At 48.0% G+C, this 19745-nt stretch overlaps 2 protein-coding genes across 4 annotated transcripts in view; one reads left to right on the forward strand and one right to left on the reverse strand.

Moving 5' to 3' along the window:
- The window catches only part of PHB2 (prohibitin 2), a 241086-nt gene that overhangs the window by 4073 nt on the left and 217268 nt on the right, over positions 1–19745 (forward strand). The window contains exons 7-8 of the mRNA XM_083885083.1: positions 236–313; positions 864–965. Coding sequence (XP_083741209.1) covers positions 236–313; positions 864–944 — 159 coding nt within the window. The 3' untranslated portion in view covers positions 945–965. The remainder of the gene's footprint in view (positions 1–235; positions 314–863; positions 966–19745) is intronic.
- PTPN6 (protein tyrosine phosphatase non-receptor type 6) lies at positions 5562–19414 on the reverse strand. 3 transcript variants are annotated; one of them, XM_083885069.1, is made up of 16 exons: positions 19281–19414; positions 19004–19102; positions 13876–13998; positions 13373–13567; positions 11092–11311; positions 10229–10345; positions 9945–10061; positions 9455–9551; positions 8985–9064; positions 8744–8893; positions 8505–8636; positions 8069–8223; positions 7721–7788; positions 7205–7356; positions 6402–6499; positions 5562–6294 (listed from the first exon to the last, which is right to left on the reverse strand). In XM_083885069.1, exons 2-16 carry the CDS (start codon positions 19015–19017, stop codon positions 6186–6188), a joined length of 1827 nt encoding a protein of 608 aa, XP_083741195.1. In that variant the 5' UTR covers positions 19018–19102; positions 19281–19414; the 3' UTR covers positions 5562–6185. The 3 variants fall into 3 exon arrangements, with proteins under 3 accessions (XP_083741195.1, XP_083741194.1, XP_083741196.1); XM_083885068.1 differs by having other exon boundaries at positions 19004–19105; XM_083885070.1 differs by lacking the exons at positions 19004–19102; positions 19281–19414 and adding an exon at positions 14270–14804.

The raw sequence follows: 19745 nt of genomic DNA on the forward strand, positions 1-19745 counted from the left end.
GAAGGCCATGAGCCTGTGCTCCTTGTGGTAAAGTTTGATTGGTGTTGGCCGTGTGTGACCATAATCCAAAATGTCCTTCATTTGGGCAGGTGAAAACACGCCTGCCCAAAGGCCCATGTTACTGCCATAGAGATTGCTTTTTGCCCACTAAGATGTTCTTTAATATGGCTTAGGAAGAATTCCTTGAGGGTAAGCAGCTTCTGTGGGATTTTCCTTAACTTTTGTTCCCTTGTACCTCGGGGAAGCTCTCAGCAGGAATCCAGGCTACATCAAGCTACGAAAGATCCGAGCTGCTCAAAACATCTCAAAAACGGTGAGTGTTGGGGCACAGAATTCCTTCGTCCTTTTGCAGTCCTTGTGCTGTCCCCCAGCCCAGTGGCCACATGATGAATTTAAGGCGAATGTGATCTGCTCTGTCCTGATCTTTGCTCCTGCCCAGCCCTTCTCTGCTCAAGTAGAGCTTAAGACTTAGCAAGGATCTGCAATTAGATGTGAAGCTCAGAGTTCATGCCCTTCATATGACAAGGCCAGATCCACATCAGATTCCATCACCCACCCTCAGCCGTAGCCACCAAAAGTTTTTGGTTACCTGCAGCTGAGAAAGGGGAACAGATAAATGTGGGATCAAGGGTCTTTGTGACAGAGAGACAGAATGAGCACTTCTTTTAGAAAGTCTGATGGCTCTGGGATGGGAAGTCAGGAAGTTAGGGAGTTGTTTTGGGGAACTGCATTTATTTAACTGAGGTCTTAAGTGAAGGAAACACGAGTGCTGTATCTGAAGAGGGAGACAGATTCCTAGTGCTATTGCTCCATGTGCATTTTTAGTCCTCGATGCCATGCCTGTAATGTTGGTTTTTTTTCAGATTGCTGCCTCACAAAACCGTGTCTATCTCACAGCAGATAACTTGGTACTGAACCTGCAGGATGAGGCCTTCACCAGGTAAAGGGGCTGGGTGCCTGGGTTTGTCTGCACCCTACTTGGGAAGCTGCTCCCCTTCCTGGAGCTCTCTCAGGATCTTGTTCTGACGGGAGCCTGATGCCAGAGGATACAGCCAAGCAGGGAGCAGCCTCTCTTGGAAATGGGGATTTTTGTTAAATCTAATCAATTTACTCTTGTTTCTTTTCTTTCCCACCCTCCACCCCTTACTGCATCTGCTGACACAGAGGAAGGTAAGGCACTGTTCATTTTGATCCCTTTGTTAGTACTGGAACCAGGGTGTTACTGTTTCCTGGTGCCTGGGATGTTTCTGGCCTGGGCCATTTTGGCCCCAGCAGGTTTATTCCAACCTCTACCTCAGTTGCCATTTGTGATGTGAAACTTGAAGCTTTCCTTGCAGGGACCACACAAACATATAGATGAGAGTGTGCAGTAATTGGAGCTCCGTGTGTGCCTCATAAGGAGCCTTGCATGGAAAGGCGGGAGTAACTGGAATGTTTCCTGGTCTATCACATGCACAGGGCATCCTGTGGTTATGGCAGACAGGGCTGTAAGGAGCCAGGCAGATGATCATGGGAATTTGTGTTGGCTTGGGCTGATGATCTCTAGGGAAGATGCTTTTGTTACTCTCCAAAAGCTTTCCAGTTCATGCAAGAACACGCCTTTTCCTGCTTTCAGAACTGTCAGGAGTTTGGTGGCTTTGCCTCATCTGTCCAGTGTTTACTGAAAAAGGCAGTGCCAGCTGGCAGTGCTAACAGGATGCAGTTAAAAGCTTAGATTTCTCAGAATTGAGAAGGGAAACCAGAGTTGGTTTCTTTTCTGTGGGATCTTTGATTATAATGTCCTTCTTCCTCACCTCTGACCAGATTCTGTCATATTTGTTTCAGAAGATTTAAGGGGCTTTGCGAAAAAAAAAAAAAAAAAAAAAAAAAAAAAAAAAAAAAAAAAAAAAAAACCAACCCTGCCTGATAGAAAGGACCTGGAAGTCCAGATCCTTAGGGTGTAACATCCCATACTTCAGAATCTGTATTGAGGGGCTGGTACAGCTTTGCTTGTGCTGTCTGGACTGATGACTCCCTTCTGTCTCCCTTTCAGCGACAGTCTCCTACCCAAAGGGAAGAAATGAAAGAAGCTGAAGATTCCTAGAACCAGCGTCGCTGACCAGCAGAAGATAAGAGTGAGGATCTTTGAACTCCCTCCACTAGTATTGTTTGTCCTCACGATGAAGTTTTTAATCCAGTAGCCAGATTTGGTCCCCATGCCTCTACTCCATCTGTGGTGATTCACTTACAGGAGTGGACTCTGCCTCTAAGCAGCTGTAATTCCTTTGTCATCCCACCAGTTAAATTTGGAGAGGGGGCAAAGGGGCTTACTGGTATTAACCCATGTGGATATTTACCTCTAATCTTCATTAATATTTAGATTTGTGTAGGATATCAAATTCTTTTTTCGCCAAGTGAGGGAGTTCTTCTGCCATCAGCACCAGGCTTTTTTTTGTAGTAAATTTTTTTCTCTTTCACTCTTGATCCCAAGAGAACTTGGGACTCAATTCAGGACAATGCCATTCATTGGGTGCCTGTCACTGCTGGAATCTTACTTGTGTCACTGTCTGCTCAGTGATGCTTTCAAATATTTGTAAAAATTAAAAAAAAAAAAAAAAAAACTACCAACAACCAAATTTATATTGTGTCTAAGTGTACTTAGTGCATGGGAAAAAAGAGGTTATTTCATGTAGTGGGAGGTGGAACGGAGATTTTATTTGGTTGAAATTAGAATCAGGATGATGAAGGGAAAGGAACAAAAGAAAGAAATACACTCATGGTCACTGGCAGATCAACACAGTGTGGGGAGAGAAGAAAGATGTTTGGATGCTCATGCAGCTGTGTGGGTGACCAGGGCTGGTTCCTTGGCTTGCCTGTAAGGGCTGCTGGTAAGGGTAGGTTTACCTGCTTTTTCTGATCACAGAAGCATCTCTCTGCTGTGTCCTGGCCTGCATTGTTACACGTTGGACTTTTTCCCCTCTCTGTTTTCCTGGCTGAAAAGAGGAGGAGTCTTCGTCCACTGACTAAACTCTCCTTTGTGTTTCAACAGCAAGATATTGTGTTCTTTAGGGGTAGCTTCTTTGCTGTTCCTCTAGGCTGCCCTATACCAAGATTTAGGACTTAGAGGTTTTCATAGAATCTTAGAATGTCTTGAGCTGGGAGGGACTCACAAGGATTAAGGCTGGGGCAACCTAGAAGTTAAACTATAAGTGAGAGCATTGTCTAAATGTGTCTTGAACAGAGTCAGACTCAGTGTCATGACTGGGGAGCTTGGTCACCCTGTGAATGACCCTTTTTTCTGATATACAATCCAAACTTCCCCCTATGCAGCTTTAAGCCATTCCCTGTGTCCTGTTGATGGACACCAAAGAGAAGAGATCAGCACCCCCCTTCTGCTGCCCCTGATGAGGAGGTGTTAGATCAGCCCTTGATCTTCTCCAAGCTGAACTAACTTTGTATCCTCAGCTGCTCCTTGTAAGTCACATCTTTCCTTGATGTCTTTGTTGCCCTTCTTTGGACACATTATAATATTTTTATACCCTTGTATTGTGGAACATGAAGCTGCACACAGTGGTGGCGGGGCTGGACCTGAGTGCAGTGGGACCCTCACTTCTCTTGTCAGTTAAGCATTCTGTGCTGAGTACACCCCAGCATAACACACCTGGCAGGGCCTGCCATCACTCAAATGCCCAGAGCCTTTTCTGCAGGGCTGCACCCCAGTGTCATGCTTCAGTCCGTATTTACATCCAGGATTACAGCATTCCAGGTACAGAATCTGGCATTTGTTCTTGTTCAAGTTTGCGTGAATTAAATTATGTACGTGTCTGGTTGTACGCTGAACGCTGTCCAGAGGGATATGGTGAGACTATCAAAAGCTTTGCCAAAACCTAAAAACACCCACATCTGCCTTTCCTTTGACTACTAGGTGGGTAACCTTGTTGTGAAAGGTTATTAAGTTGGTAAGGCATGACTTTCCCTTCAAGAACTCATGCGCACTTTGATCTATGACTGTGTTGTCTTTCAAGTCTTTTTCTTGATAGCTTCCAGACTAATTTTCTCAAAAGTTTTACCAGGCACCAGAGTAAGACTGTAAGATTGATCTGTAATTACTAAGATCTTCTTTCTTGCCCTTCTTGAAAATTGGGACATTTCCCAGCTTCCACATCAACTTACACAGATTCTCAAGGCTGTTGATTACTAACTGAGAGTTTTTCTCCTATCACCAGGATTTTAAACTCAGCTATTTCATGATCATGGTGGTCAAGACAGCCACCCATAAGACCATGTCTATTTACAATCAACCATCTCTTTACAAACCTCCAACTTGAGCTCTCCAGGGAAGAAGAAAGGCCTTTAGGGACTTCTTCCTCTGGTAAAGCAGAGCACAAGATGTTTAAAGGAACAGCTATGGATTCCTGGTTTAAAGCTTACTGGCAATCAGAGCCATAACTAATACCCATATGTTTTGACTTGAAACATCAAGGAAGTACAAATTCTGTGAAACAGCTTTGAAAACGCATTCTCAAATAGTCACCCCAAAGTATTTGTGTGTAACAGATCCTATGTAAAGAAGAGTAGAATGTTTATGACAGTGCTGTATTTCTTGATGTGCAATCAGGAAAGTTCTTGTTCAGTCTAAATTTTTTGTAGACTGGACATTATGGACACATTAAGCTCAGCGATTTGAACATAAATGAGGTTCTCTGTAACCTGAGCTTGTTCCACAAGATGTCATCATTTTCAAGCTTCAGGTAGAGTTTAAGCTAACCATTGGTATGCCTTGCTTTATGCTGTGGCATAGCTTTTTAAGAAGAAAGACAATTGGATCTTGTTCTTTAAAGCTACTCAGGGGTCTAAGGCAAAGGTAGGTGTTTCCTTAGACTAGGACTTTAGCCCCTTCCCCATTGCTTAAAAGAAGGTATCTGGCATCATGAAACACAGTGTATGTCCCTCCACCCATTTTTACTTCTGCCCCTTATTTCCCTCACTGTCCCTTTCCTGTTTCTTCCTTTAGTGGCAATGGAGTTGCAAAACCAGCTGGGAAATGCACACAGAGGCCTATGGGCTCACAGGATAAGGGAAGCTAAAATCCAGCACGTGGAAAGAGGGTCTGCTCACAAAGTATCTTCTGTCTTCCTAAATGCTTCCAGCCAACTTTCTTGCTATATCAAATGACAGCAAGGAGTGTCCTTCCTCCCAATGTATTGTGTATAAATCATGGTGGGAAAGGGGCTCTGGAAGCCTTTGGACCAGGCTGCTGCTGGAAGCAGCACTGTTACCAGCACAAGGTCAGAGCAGCTGTGGCTTTGTCTGTTCACATGTTGAAAACCCACAAGTAAAATATAGGTGCGAAAGCTGTGTCAGAGTGCTCAGACTTCCCTGATGACCACCACCACTTGAGCCTCACAGCAAGGAGACACCATAATTGGTCACAGCTTCTGTTCAGAAACCTGAAGGCAACAGGAAATCAGGAAAACTAGGCTGGAGCCATCCTTGTAAATTTCTACAGGTCTGCAGGTAAAATCGGGAGTACAGCTAATACTCAAAGAAATTAGAGAAAAAAACCTTTTGGCACCTGGTAGTCAAACAAATACAAGTTTATTTACAAACAAAGAAGAAAACATGGCCATCACATCAAATTCTGATATATTTACAGCATCCAGGTGAAGGATGAGATAGCAAAAGGATAAGAGGGGCAGAAGGTTGCTATTCAGGAAAGAGGAAGTCTCCTGTTGAATTGCAGAGGAGAGCTGAGCTGAAACAGGCCAAAACTTCCATAATTGAAAAGCTGAGGCTTCAGGGAACACAAACAGGCTAAACTCTAACTCACAGTAGTGGGCAGAGATGTAGCTCCTGGGATGACCTTCCTTTAGCTCTTCCCTCAGAATTCCACTGAAGCTGACACAGCAAAGGTGAGTTTGGGCCCCGGTGCTCAGGGAGCAAGGAAAGGAGGAGCATGACCTTTTCCTGCTAATGGATGATGAGGGGGCAGTGAGAGACTTTGCTCGCCTGCAGAGGGGGGCCGTGCAGTCGGTCAGCTGGGCTGGAAAGCGTTCTAGGTCACAGCACTGAAAGCTGGCACGGGAGACAAGGGCAAGGCTTCCTTCCAGTCCAAGAGCAAGGAATGCTAGACAGGCCAGCTGGGATGTGGGCTCCAGTCCTGCAGCCCAGGTTCAACCCCCGTAAGGGCTACCTGCAATGTATGATTATTTTTTCTTTAGTGAGCCTTTCTGCTTTTTCTCTGACGAGCGTTGTTTCCGCACCTTCTCCTCCTTTTTCCCCAAGTTCTCATAGACTGTTGACTCCTCTTTCTGCCTGTAAGACCAGGGAAAAAGTGAGGAAGAGGAAAAAGCCAGTCAAGCCAGCAGGCAGACTTGTCAGAGGCAGGCAGAGCTGGGCCTCTGCTTTAGGTGAGCTCTTACTTGGAGGGTTTTCGTAAAACCTTGGGGTGTGCATTCTTCACTGCCGGGGGGTAGGCGATGTTCCCATACTCACACTCATTTGGCTTGCCTTTCTGAGACTGCAGGAGAGAAAAAACAGGCTTAGAAGACTGTGGTCTGGGAGAGTTCTGCTGTTAAACCCCACTTTGTGCCAGGATCTCAGTGGAAGTTGGTGGATTGCTGAATTGCCTAGGCTCGGCACACTGTCAACCACTGCTGCCAGAGGTGAGCAGCAGCTGCAAATGCAGCCTTGTACAGGAGGCAACAGTGTGGCAACAAGTCTCTGGAGGCACTAGAACACCTAAAAATACCAAATTTCAGCTAAAGAACATCATAACAGCAGGATCTACAGTATACAGCTGCCAGACACTATAAGGAGAGAGAAAAGACACTACTTATCAAATAGCATGAAAAGATCTTGCAGCTGCAAAACTAGGATGTGAAAGACAAAGAGGAAAGAAGAGGCAAGGAATGTCTCTGCTTGTCCTAAACTAAGTTTGTAACAAAACAGCACTTGGTGGCATTATTCAGAACATAGTTAACTGCATTAAAATTTAACCACTGTCTAGCAGTTCAAAGGGATTGGTACTTGAGCTGCTAATAAACTTCTCCTCTGAATTTAAAAGTCTTAGAAGAGAGGAACAAGGACACAAATCTTACTGCACCACTGTAGTCTGTGTAGGTCTCAGTGTTAGCTTAAATCTTGTGAAACAGAGCACTTGGGCTCAGAGCCAGCACCATGCAGGGCTTAGGCTCACAGGGCACTGGAGCCCCTTTTTTCTCACCTGTATAACTTCCAGCTTTTTCTTGGTTGCCTCTATGAACTGGCAGATGGCCATGTAGATGAACTTGTACTGGGCCTCCGTCTGCACCATCCCAGATCGCTGGGCCCTCACCATCTGGATGGTCTTCTGGATGTCAATGTCACAGTCCAGCCCTAGCAAAGAGCAGAAAAGCTTACAGACATGTTCACTGCCCCTCTCCCAGTTCTCTACCAAAAGCAGCCACAGTGAAGGACAGTCAAGAAGTTTTCCACCTCCTTCCATACTCTTTATTCCTGTATGAACCTCCTATTTCTCCCCCTGCTCAGTATCTTTCAAGTCTGGCCTTGGAGGAACACCCAAAGCTCAGGGAAGGCTGAAGCCATAAGAAGTGGATATGGTACAGGGATCCAGCAGAACAATTTTCTTAGGGCCATGGCAGGATCTTCTCCCACCTGATAGTTTTCATCCCTTTACAGCTGAACTTAAAGCCCTACTAGGTACTCCAGTTCATTTTGACATCCTTTGGGGTCCTCTTACCCTTGGTGGAGATTGTTTCCACTATCATATCAATGACGATGATAGTCCCAGTGCGGCCAATCCCAGCACTGCAAGGAGAGCACAAGCAGAGGTCAGAGCAAGACAGCTCCTGAAACAAAATGCAGCTGCTTCTGGGGAAGCATGTGGCTCTTGCAGCAGCTGTTCAGCAATGCCACAAGAGTCACAAGTTCAACAGGTAGAGAGCTTGGTGTGGGGACATTAAAGAGGAAAAAAGCAAATATTGGGACTGGCATATTCTTCACTCACAAGTCCTGGGGTATAGCTGGAAACAGCAGGAAAGACTTTCTGTATCTGTCCCTAGATAGATACTCCAGCCTCTGTACCAACCTGCAGTGCACCAGAATAGGCCCTGAGTTGGGGATGCTCTCATGCTTCTGGTTTATCTGGTCGAGGAAGCTGAGGACTCCTCCCGGCTCACTGGGCACACCATGGTCAGGCCAGCTCAGGTACTGGTAGTGCCAAATCTCACGCACAGCCTTGCCCTGAGAATAGCAAAGCACTCCACTGGTAAAACTGCAACCCAGCCCTGTCCCTGGCCTCTATCCCAGGGAGAAGTGAGTCTGAAGCCAGAGGGAATCTCTGTCTCCTGCACACTTCTTGGTGATTCCAGCAGTGTGATTCCAGCCCAAACCAGGTGGGAACAGCAGCCCCAGGAATGATAAAACAGCAACATCATCACAGCACCCAGCAGTTCCCAGGTTTAGGTGTATGGTGGCTGTTAGACCCAGGGGTTGGATGGCAGCCCTTGGTCAGACACACTCACATTATCCTTCGGGCACACGCAGAGTTGCCGGAGTTTGTACTCCAGTGCTTCGTGCTCCCCAGTGTTCTGCACAAGGTAGGGACCATACTCCTTCATGCCGCCCAGCTCTGGCCAGTAAGGCACACATTTGCTCTGTGTGGGCAAAGAGGGCAGGGTGAGGATGGGCAGAAGGCAGGAGAGAGAGAGAAAGCAGACCAATGGCAGAAAGGGGAAAGAGACACCTCCAGACTGCGACTTACCCGGCCTTTTTCTACCTCCCGTGTTGTCATCACAATAATGCGCGTGTTCTCCTGCCACACCATTTGCCACAAGTCATTGACTGTGGTGTCCAGGCAGCCCTGGCTGGCAATGTAGGTCTTGGTGCACTCATCTGGGCTGATCAGGGTGTTCTGAGTGTGGACAGGGGAGAGTCAGGAGGGTTGCAGGTACAGGCAGGCCTTCCCCTGCTTTGGGCATACAGCCCTCTTTCAGGAATCTCACCTTGACATAGTTGGCATTGATGTAGTCAGATCCAGGTATATTTGGGTCCCTTCCCTGAAGAATGACTCTGGAGTGATCAACTGAGGGTGCAGTGAAAGAATAAACAGTGCAATGAGGCACAGGCACACAGAGCTCCCTCACTGCCAGGTGCCACCTCAGTCACGGTTCCCAGTGCATGCCCCATAGCCTCAGCTCTCCCTCTGTGGGTTCAGACCAACCTCACTCCATCCTCCCATCTCTCTGCCTCTGTGATGGAACACAGAAGCTAATGAGTCTGATGCAACCCTCCCTCCTTCCTTTAAGGACAAGAAAAGACTGTGACTTCCCTAATGAGCTCTTAAATCCTCAATACACCTTGTAACCTGCTCTGGAGGACAGAGCAGGCTGAGGCAGGGATGGCTTGGACAGCTCTTCATTTCTTGTCTGTGTCCATTTGGGTTTTTTTTTTATAATGGAGAAGCAACACTCACAGGGCAATATGTTCTTGTATCGGTTCTTGCTCTTATTTTCAGGTCTCTGGCCCTCATGACGGTCAAACAGGTGCTTGGCTTCCTGTTTTTGCAGGCTCTGAGAGCAGAAGAAAGAATAGTCATGGCAAGGTCACCATGTGTGACAGGGGAGGTAGGCACTAGGAGGCACAGTGGTGGCTCTGATGACACATGGACATGCTGTGGGGGAGCAGAGAAGTGAAAACCAAACCCAGACTTAAGAAGTCTGTGCCCTTACTGTCTTGGTGACTCACTCTCCCAACTATAAAAATGCACATTTTTACCTCACTGGATTCACTTAAAGATGAGACTCATTCCCCAGGGGAACTGGTTCCAAATAGAGACTCCTTTCAGAAATGAATTGACAAGACACACAAGGAATTTGTGTACAGGAAGAAATCGAGGATGGAGAATGAGGTAGTGCATGCAAAATTCCGAAAAAGCCAAATAACACTCCCCAGCAGTCTCTTACATCAAATTCCTCCCAGAATCCAGCCTTGGATGTCTCCTCAGACAGACTTGTCTTCTTGTTCAGTTCCTGCACTCTGTTCTCAATGTCAGCAGCATTCACCCTTGTAGCATAGTAGGGCTGGGGATGGGAAAACACAATAGGTGTGTGAGAGAGAGAGAGGGAGAGTGAGAGAGCAAAGTGTCCTCTATGCACTGTGGAAAAAAGAAAGAAAAGGACATAAAGCAGAAACAAACAGCAAATCAGTCCCTCCAAAGGGTCCCTAAAAACCAGGAAATTTGACTTACCTGCTTCAGGTACACAAAGGAACCAGACATCTCCTCAATTCCAATCTTCTTGAAGTGCTCCACCAGATCTGTCAAGCTGTCAAACATCTCAGCACCTCCAACTGTGTAGCGTCCATTCTAAACAGAGGAAGAATGTGTAATGTCTCACTAATTTATAACAGAATCATGGAATAGTTTGGGTTGAAAGGTATCATAAAGGGCAGCTAATTCCAAACCCCCTGCCATGGGCAGGGACACCTTCCACTACACTGGGTTGCCCAAAGCCCCCTCCAGCCTCACCTCAAAACACTTCCAGGAATGGAGCATCCACAGTTTCTCTGGGAAACCTGTGCCAGTGCCTCACCAACCTCATAGTAAAGTATTTTTCCTAATATCTCATCTAAACTCGCCCTCTTTCAGTCTGAAGCATTCCCCCTTGCTCTATCACTCCATGCCCTTGTAAAAACTCCCTCTCCAGCCTCCTTTAGGTACTGGAAGGTCCTGTAAGATCTCCCTGGAGCTTTCTCCAGGCTGCACAGCTCCCCCTCTCTCCCCCTGTCCCACAGACAAAGCTGATGACGCTCAGGAAAAAGACAATGCTGAGGTGCAGATCCATAGGCACCACCCTGCACCATCTAGGAAAGTATTTCCTCTGGCAGGGAGGTCAGAGGAGTTTGTCCTGAGCACACAGAGTTCATAGCACAGTGGTCTCAGTGGATCAAAGCCCAGAGAAAGTGTATTGCCCTCCAATCTCATTTAAGGTCAGTTGCATTCTCTCCTTGGAAACTCCTCATCGCACACAAAAGAAACAGAAGAAATCGTGACAGCCATTTTGGTAACATCCATCAGACCACTGCCTCTCCTCCTGCCCTCCCACTGCTCACCTCACACATGATCTTGATGTGTGTGACTTTGAGCCGGGTCCCAGAGGCACCGGTTGCCCCGGCTGGAGCATCAGACCCGGGTTTAGGCTGGTCAGTGAGGACAGACAAGACAAAGTCCCCAGGTTTGCTGAGGCTCTCCCGCACCAAGAAGGTCCAAGGGGTGGCTTTGGCCTGGAGCAGTGACTCAGCTGCAGGGCCTGACAGATGCCCATGGTACCACCTAAGAAAGAACAAGAAAGGGTCAGAAAAGAGGTGGAGATGCAGGAAGTGGACGCCCTTGAGCTGATGAGTGAAGAACAGCAACACTGGGGAAGGACAAGGGAAGAAGAAAGAGAGGGGGAGACAGAGAGGAAGGAATGAGAGACGGAAGGAGGAGCAGGGTCTTGGGAAAAGCAGATGAGACAGAAGGTGGAGAGCTGGCCAGAAGAGGAAAGTGCAAGGGATGAGGTGGAGACAGAAGGGACCTAGGGAGCAGGAGGTTGTACCAGAGGACACAGTGGGAAAGCACCAAGTGTTATCCATTGTGTGACACACACAGAGGCACAGGTAAGTGATACTTTCTGCCTGGAACACCAGTTGGGAGAGCATAGTCTGTGTGTTTCAGCGCCTCACAGTCTTATTTGGATCGTTGCCTTACTGCTGCAAGGGGCTCTGGAAACTCAAACACTCAAACAAAAATAAGCCCCCACTGAGTCAGAAACTCTCCCAAGAGGTTTAGCAGCACCCAGGTGGTTGTGTTTGGATCAGATCCATTAAAGAACCATTCCAGCAACTCCTCTTTCTGAAACTCAGTCCTTTCTTCACTCAAAGGATAATTCCCATTCTCTAGGCACATCACACTGCAGCAACCACCCAGCCACAGGAGTGAGCACCAGGAGCTGATCCATGTGCACATTCCTGTCCTCAGTGCAAACACTCAACAGCTCCTGCTCTCCTAGCACAAGGTCAGGAGCATCCCCATTTGACCAAGGTGTTCACTGCCTTGCCATGGGGATGTGGGAATGGACTTACTTCCCATGGAGCAGCTAACAGGGAAGGCCTGGCAGGGTACTGGTGAACTTCACATTGTTAGGGGGCTATTTGTTCCCCTAACAATGTGGAGGTGGAGTTCAGGAGGCCACAGCCCAGTTATGGAGGCAGCTGGGGCATTCATTCATTTCCCCCTGCATCTGGTCAGAGCAGGGGGTTGCTCCACATACAGCAAGAGGTTCACATAGTTATTGGCCTCAGTAAGTAACTTTTATTGACCCTCACCTCATGCACTGCAAGAAGCAGGTGGTGACTCTCAGTGCACAGTTGTCATTAATTTCTGAACCTCCTCTCAGAGAATTGTCCAGCCACCATGTGCTCAGATGCCACCTTGGGATCGGTTGGCACCTCCTGCTCATCAAAGAGGTCTCCCAGCCTCCCCTCCACAGGTAGGATGGGGTTAATGGGTCCCATTCCTCCCTCCCCCAGCAAAGCCCAGCTCCTCAAAGCCACGTGACGGAAAATCACTTGGGGAGAGAGTGAGAGGAGCTTTCGTAAGAGCCCAAGGGGGGGAGGGGGTAAGTTTCCAACCGCAGAAGGAAGGGAGGAAACTGCAGGGCCAAGATGCAATGGCCTTGACTGGAGAGGACAGCCAGCAGCAGACCTGCCCCTGCTGCAGCCTGAGCCCACTGCAGAGCAATCTGGGGTGTAGCCTGATGTTTCGGCCCAGGGCATCTCTGCTCCCTGCCTCCAGGTGCCCAAGGACCTGTGGAAGAAGGACTTGTCTACCCCAGAGCAGGGCATGACAGCTCCCCTGAGCTGCATCAAAGGGCAAAAACACAAGGGCAAAACCACCTGATTTGATTTAGGAACTTGGCGTCAGAGACACATGCAAAGCAGGGACAGGAAGGAGACTAAGCAGGCCAGGAATAGCAGGGGAACATGGTCCTGCTCTCAGCTACGTGAGTCACCCAGGCCTAGAATAACCAAGGAGGTTTGGGGCAGGACTGAGGGCTTCCACACAACATGGCGCTCCACAGACCACTGCAGATCCACAGTGGACACCACAGCCTTTGCTTTCAGAAACAGTATATAAATAGCAAAGGCAACCGGAAACCAGAAGTAAAAATAGAGCCCTGTTAGGTCTGCTCTGATGTATCAAGGTATGCACAGCTATTCCATGGACACATAGGAGGTTAAGAAAGGCAGGAGGTACTTGTTGCAGGATTTGCTCTGGGGATGCAGGCAGGACAGAAAGGAGGCCATGAAACATCCCATCACAGACACAGCAGCTGCCTTGCTGTCCCTGTACCTCTCTGTCGTGGGGTCAGAACAGTTGAGTGGGTATCGCAAGTCGATGATGGTTCCATCTTTGTCCTGTAGCGAGCCCTGTTGCTGTGTGTAGTACTCCACCAGTTCTGACAAGGTGGCAAACTTCTCCCCTCCATACAGGTCATAGAAATCCCCAGTATTCTGGATGCGGATGTGGGTCACCTGATCGCCAACCCTGTGGAATAAAGCACAGGGCAGTCCAATGAGGTGGTTGGAAAAAGGGCAGAAAAGTGTCCTGTACTACCTCCCACCATGGAACCAGAGCAAACCATCCCCTTCAATGGAGACGACTGGAAAGAGAAGCTCATTGGACAACTTGAGGGAGGCTCTAGAAGAAGCTGGGAAGCTGAGGTAGTTTTACAGCTTGAAAAGAACTCAAAGGAATAGAGACAGGATGAAGAAGTTGCCATAGGATGTGTGAGGATCTAGGCAATCTGTGTATGGAACACTGCAGAGACAGAAGCTGGGGTCCAAGTTACTTACCGGACTGACAGAGAAAAATCCCCCTGGTTCCTCCGACTGGGTCTGGCCAGGAAGCTCCCATGGACACCTCGTCCCTTCAGTAAGGCTTCGGCTTCCAGCCCGCTCAGGTCACGATGAAACCACCTAGCAGAGAAAATAAAAGACCAAGTCAGTAAAAAAGGCCAGGCATTATTGTGGAGATTTGTAGGATGAAGAATGGTCCTTGGTCAGCATCCCTAGGTTTTTTAGGTGAAAAAGAGCAGGAGCGTCCCTTCCTGCCCAATGCCTCCCCCAGCCTATGGATGGTTCCCATTAGACATAAAGCTTCCAGGGCCATCTCTGCCCTGATCCATCCTACTTCTCTAGTCCCATTACTTACACACACAGACCTCTCAGACCTCTCAAACCGTCTTACCTCACCATTGTGTAGGGAGAAAGAAGAGGTGGCCAAGTGGCTGCCACCAAAGCAACCCAAAAAACACAGAGGAAAAATCAGTTTGCGCTGGGAAGGAAAGGGAAGTTGGAGGTCTGTGCCGGGGCACCCAACGCCAAACTCTTCCTGTGCCTCTTGGGAGCTGGCCATGTATCTCTCCTGGAGTCTACTGTCAGTCCATCCAGACCCTCTCCATCCACCTTGTCCTGGATAGGTGCCTTGATCTCTGGTCCGCTGTGCAGCGCCGCTGGGCACGGGCAGGTGCAAGCCCGTACACAGCGGGGCATGCGCAGCTCCGGGAACAGGAAGGGCTCTGAGCCATCCACTCCGCAGCCCCAAGCTGCTTTGCATACACTTCTGCTTCTCCTTTTGCGTCTTTCCTCCCCATAGCCCCTATTATTTTTGGGTCTCTGTCTTTAGCACACAAGGGCTAACTCTTTGCATGCATCTTGGGTTCTGGCCATGTTCATGAAACTCAGTTCTGCACGTCCTCTGTTCCCCTTTCCTCCAAAAGGCCAGTTAGCAACATAAATGGTCCCAAATCTCCTACATGCTCTGTAGAGGCACAAAGGGGAATCCCTGTGAACCCAAGGCTTCAGACTTCAAGGTCCAGGCTAGTGCTCTGAGCACAGCAGTGCCTGCCTGAAACCAGCCTGCCATGGGATGGGACTGACACAGGCAGTGGTAGCTCAGAAGGGATGGGGAGGTTGGGAGAGAGTGATAAAGCTGCCAAGGAAGGCAGGCAGAGACCAGGACAAACAGCTACTACCTACAGGGAGCCACACGGCACTCAATCCAGCCCACCCGCACACAATCCAGAGGGAGCTGAACTGAGGACCTTCAAAATCCCAGCACCGCATACTGAGGCCAAAGAAGATAACCTGGACAACCAGGTACACAACAAAGGAAAACCATTCCAGTCACCTAGCTGCTTCCAGCTGTGGCCCATGACTGCTCTGCCCACCACACTGGTTTCAAGGACTGCAGCTCTGGTGAAAGAATGGGAGCTAAGCAGTGGCCTAAGAGTGCAATCCAGCTGGCAAAGGAGCCTGAATTTTCCCTGGGGCCATCTCAGCTACCCCGTGTGGTGTAGGCAGCAGCAAGAGCAAGAACCTTGCTCATTTCAAATGGCAGCAGCTGTAGACTTCCCCACACACCACCAGACTGGGAAATCCTGCAAAAAAATGAACAGGCTGCGAGCTAAGACCTAGACAAAAACTCGTGGCCAAGACAGAAACCAGCAACAAAGGGAAGTACAGGAGAGACGAGTGGGAAGCTAAACTTCATTGCTAGAAAGGCAACCCAGGGACCTAAAACAGCTTCCTTAGAAACGCTTCTGGTTTCATGCACATGGTGAGCTGGGGTGTGGTGAGCCACCGGCAGCCAGAGGTACTGACTTAGAACTGATATTAAAAACCAAGGAGATTTCAGGTGCACAGGACCAACTCAAGGGAAGAACTTCTGCACAAAGTTGTAGAAGTTGCACCTGAAAGATGGCACCTAAATCAATCTAGCAGGAACAGGAAACGAGTGTTGTTTATAGATAAGGGAAAAAAGGCAGGAACTTCCAGGGAGAAGTCCTAGAAAACAATTCCTGATATCAAAAGAATATTAGAGTATGCTGAGTCAATGTGAAGCCATGGCAGTAAAAAACCAAAACTCAGGCACCCCTGCACCCTACACTGACTGAAGGAGAAAATCTGTCTGAAGAACTGAACATTAGTTGGACACAAAGGAACAGGGAAAGAACAAGGTAGCAAAGAGTCCAGACCAGAAAAAAAAAGGGTGAGAGAGGACTTATCCCATGTAACTCACTATCATCCAGAAGAACAAGCCACACGGTGCAGTGTAATCCCTTGACAACATTTTTGTGGACACTAATCCCATATCACATAATTTACAGATGAGTTTATGCTTTTCCTTGCTTTCCTTTTAAGAAAGGAGTGGATGCATGCAGCTGCCCCGGTGTCTTTGATCTGAGCCATCTAATTAAAAACCACCAGTAAGGGAGGAAAATGTCACCACAGAGAAACCATCAGTTGGTATCTTCGAGGTCACTCTCCCAAATGGCTGCAGCATGGAACAGCTGAGCCACTAAATATAATAACACTATAATTGAGCCTTTTTAATATAATTAAGAGGTCAAGAGATTTCAGCAAAGTGACTACTCCTACACTGCTTGGCTTTCAGTACAACATAGGTGTTAGAACCTCATCTTGTAAATCCCTCGTGGAACCAGGCCACAGCTAGCGCAGTAACAAATTTACAGCTGAAGATAAATGAAATAGCTAATTAAAAGACACACATCTGGATCGCTGCAAGAAAAAAAAGCCCTGAGAAACTGGAAAGGATCCAGCATAATGCCACTAATGCAGTGAAGAGCCTGAAGCATAGCAGAGAGCAAGGTGGGTTTATTCAGCTTGAAGAAAAGATGCTTAAGGAGGCATTTAACACTTGTCTGAGACTACCTAAAAGGGGCCGTGGGGGTTTAGAGATGATGAGTCATGTTCTTTTTTGTGGGACACAACAAAAGGAAAAGAGGCAACAGGTATCACCTGCAGCAAGGGAGATTCTGATTAGGTATCAGGAAAAACTGCATATGTGCTCCCCGCCAAGGGGTGGTTCAGCACTTGCCACAGGTCCCCAGAGCAGCTGAGGAACCTCCACCCTGGCAGGTGTCAGGACTCACCTGAACAAGGCCCTGAGCCACCTGAGCTAGTTTTGGGGTGAGCTCTGCTGTGAGCAGGGGCTGGGACTAGGCAATCCCGAGGTCACAATGGTTGTCAAAGGAAGAGCACAGAGAAAGATTATGTATAGAGTTTCTTTTGCCCTTGTACTTCCTAAGCCTCTATTAGCAGCTACTTGTAGTCAACTGCCAAATGCATAACAAATTTTGCATCCTTTGGCAAAGAGTTTCATTGCTCAGTCACAGAAACACCCCCTCCTTTGACTCGCTTATAACCTGTTCCCTTCCTTTTTTTTAACACCTGGTTGCTGTAAAAAAAAGGAAAATCCGTGGGTGATTCCTGTTTCTCCCCTCCCTGCTCCAGGCTGTTTGTGGTAACAGACCTGAAACATCTGTATCCATCCTCAACTCTTTCCCAGGGTGAAGACTCCAGCCCTACTAAGGGGTTCTTTTTGTACAGAACTATTCTACACCTCTAAACACCTTTGCTGTCCCTCTCAGAGATATTTCCAATTCTGGCATCTTGATTAGGAGATAAGAGTGAAGGTGGGCACAGAACTGTGGTGTTCAAAATGCAAAATGCTGGTGAGTCATGGACAGTGACGATTTCTGATGTTCACCACAACCAAGTATTAAACTGACAATTGCATGGACTTCTATAATCAAAGTCTCACTCTAGAGAGGTTACAATTAGTTCATAGTCATTGTTTTATATGCAATTTTTAAATTATTTTTCTGTATGAACATTGTTTTACATAAGCCTTTTCATCTGCTGTTCTACTGCCCACTCATTCACTGCCATTAGGGTCTTTCTGAAACTATTCACAAGTCAACTCCCACCCTATTACCCTGAATAACTTTCTACCAACATCCAATTTTCTCACTTCACCAAGCTGTATTCCCAGGTCACTTGGGAATATACTGAACAGCGTGTATTTCAGACTAGGCATCTGACCACTGATTACTTCCCTTTGCTGTAAAAATGGGATGTTAATTCCCACTTTCCATTTACATTTCTTTGCTCAAGAAAACTTTTTTCTTTTTTTTTTTAGTGCCGTGATTTCAGCCTTATTTAAAGACTCATCAAATTATTTAAATCCAAGCAAACTGCACTGGCCAGACCTGCCTTATCCACAAGACTGTTAAGTCCCTCAAAACCTTCCAATTTTACATATCTGCCTTTACAAAAGCAGGTGCTGGCGCTTTCTTTAGTATCACATTCATTGCTTTCCCCTTTACACTGTGTCCCTCTTGCTCAGATAACAACTTTATCATTCCATGCTTCCCTCATGTTTGGGGAGAGATAATTTGAAGCTCAATTTGAGAATGAGCATTGCATTTGTTACTTCCAAACCTCAGAGCACTGAGATGATTTGAGACAGGAGGTTTTGCTGTTCTGTACAGAACTCCGTTGTAGCTCAGTCATTAGCACAGAACAAAGGCTGCTTGGGAAGGGGCAAGATGGACCATCCTCGTGTGACTGGCCAAAGCCACATGCTCTTCACCAGGATAGTGCTGGACACTGTGGCTGCCCCAGTTCTTACCAGAGAGTAATGCCAGAGCAAATGCCATTTCCTGACACCCTGCCACGGCAGTCTCCAGAGCAGGGTGCCTGTTTGGACTGACTGTGATGATTGTATGTGCTGCTCTTTGTTCCATAAAGGGCCAGAAAGACTGCAGCAAATAAAGGAATAACCAGGATTTAAAAGGCCGGGCAGCTGACATCTCTCTGCGAAACCGTTCAGAGGTGCTGCAGCTGCAGGGTGGCAGAGGAACTGCAAGGGACTGGGCATCACAAACCCGGCTTGCTTCTTATGGAAGTGGGAAGGAGCAACAGTAATAAAGCACAGCAAGCTCCAATCCTCTGGCTACCCCTGCCAGAGAGCAGGCCCTCTGGCTACCTCTAATAGGCAGGTCTATTAGAAAGTGGGGGCTTTTCCCTTCTGTGCCTGATTCCTACTGCTGATATTTTTATTTTTCTCACCAACAACTCTTGTTTTCTTGCCCTAACTAGCATTCACAGCACTCACCCACGGGATGGCATCAGGGTCTTGTCTCTCAGATCCCCACTGATGGAGGACTGACAGGAGCTGGTGGAGGAAGTACCACAGCCCTCAACCAAGGGGGTCCTACTAAAGAAAATAAAGCAATATTGGAATTACCAAGAAAGGGTCTTGAGACGGATTTGGGAGAGAGATCAAAGACCTTGATAGAGGCGAGGCGGGCTGGCAGCCTCCCGGCAGGGCGGGATGCTCATGGCGGGGAGCGCCGGGGTGCTGGAGCAGCAGCAGCACCTCCCTGACTCACCTGAGCCCGATCCGCACAGGCGAAGCCCCGAACTCCGCCCGCTCCCAGGCGGAATAAGAAGAAGGTAGCTCCAGGTCAGGCAAACCTCAGGCCTCAAGCCCAGGGCTTAATTTTCACCATTTGCAAAGTACTTCCTGGAGTGTAGTTAATGAATAATCAGAGGGGTGGGGGAAGGACAAGGCCAGGCTCGGAGAGGTAGAGGGAGACGGAAGGGACCGACTGCTCTTCCTGCCTCCCATGCACTGAGCTCACGCCCTCGCTGGCTGCATTCCTGCCCGCTTGGTAACCGAGAGCACAGAACGCAGCTCCCTGCTCTCCCAGGCCTGGCTCCTTCACTCTCACACCTTTCCCCCCCCACCCCGTGGTGAAAAGACCTCAAGTCTTCCAAGGACAACAGGGGAAAAGGGCAGGAGGCTACAAGCAGGCATACCTGATGTCCCTCTGAATCACACTGGAAAGAAAACA

Source organism: Zosterops lateralis (genome assembly GCF_965231275.1).
Source record: "Zosterops lateralis genome assembly, chromosome: 2".
Lineage (NCBI taxonomy): Eukaryota > Metazoa > Chordata > Aves > Passeriformes > Zosteropidae > Zosterops > Zosterops lateralis.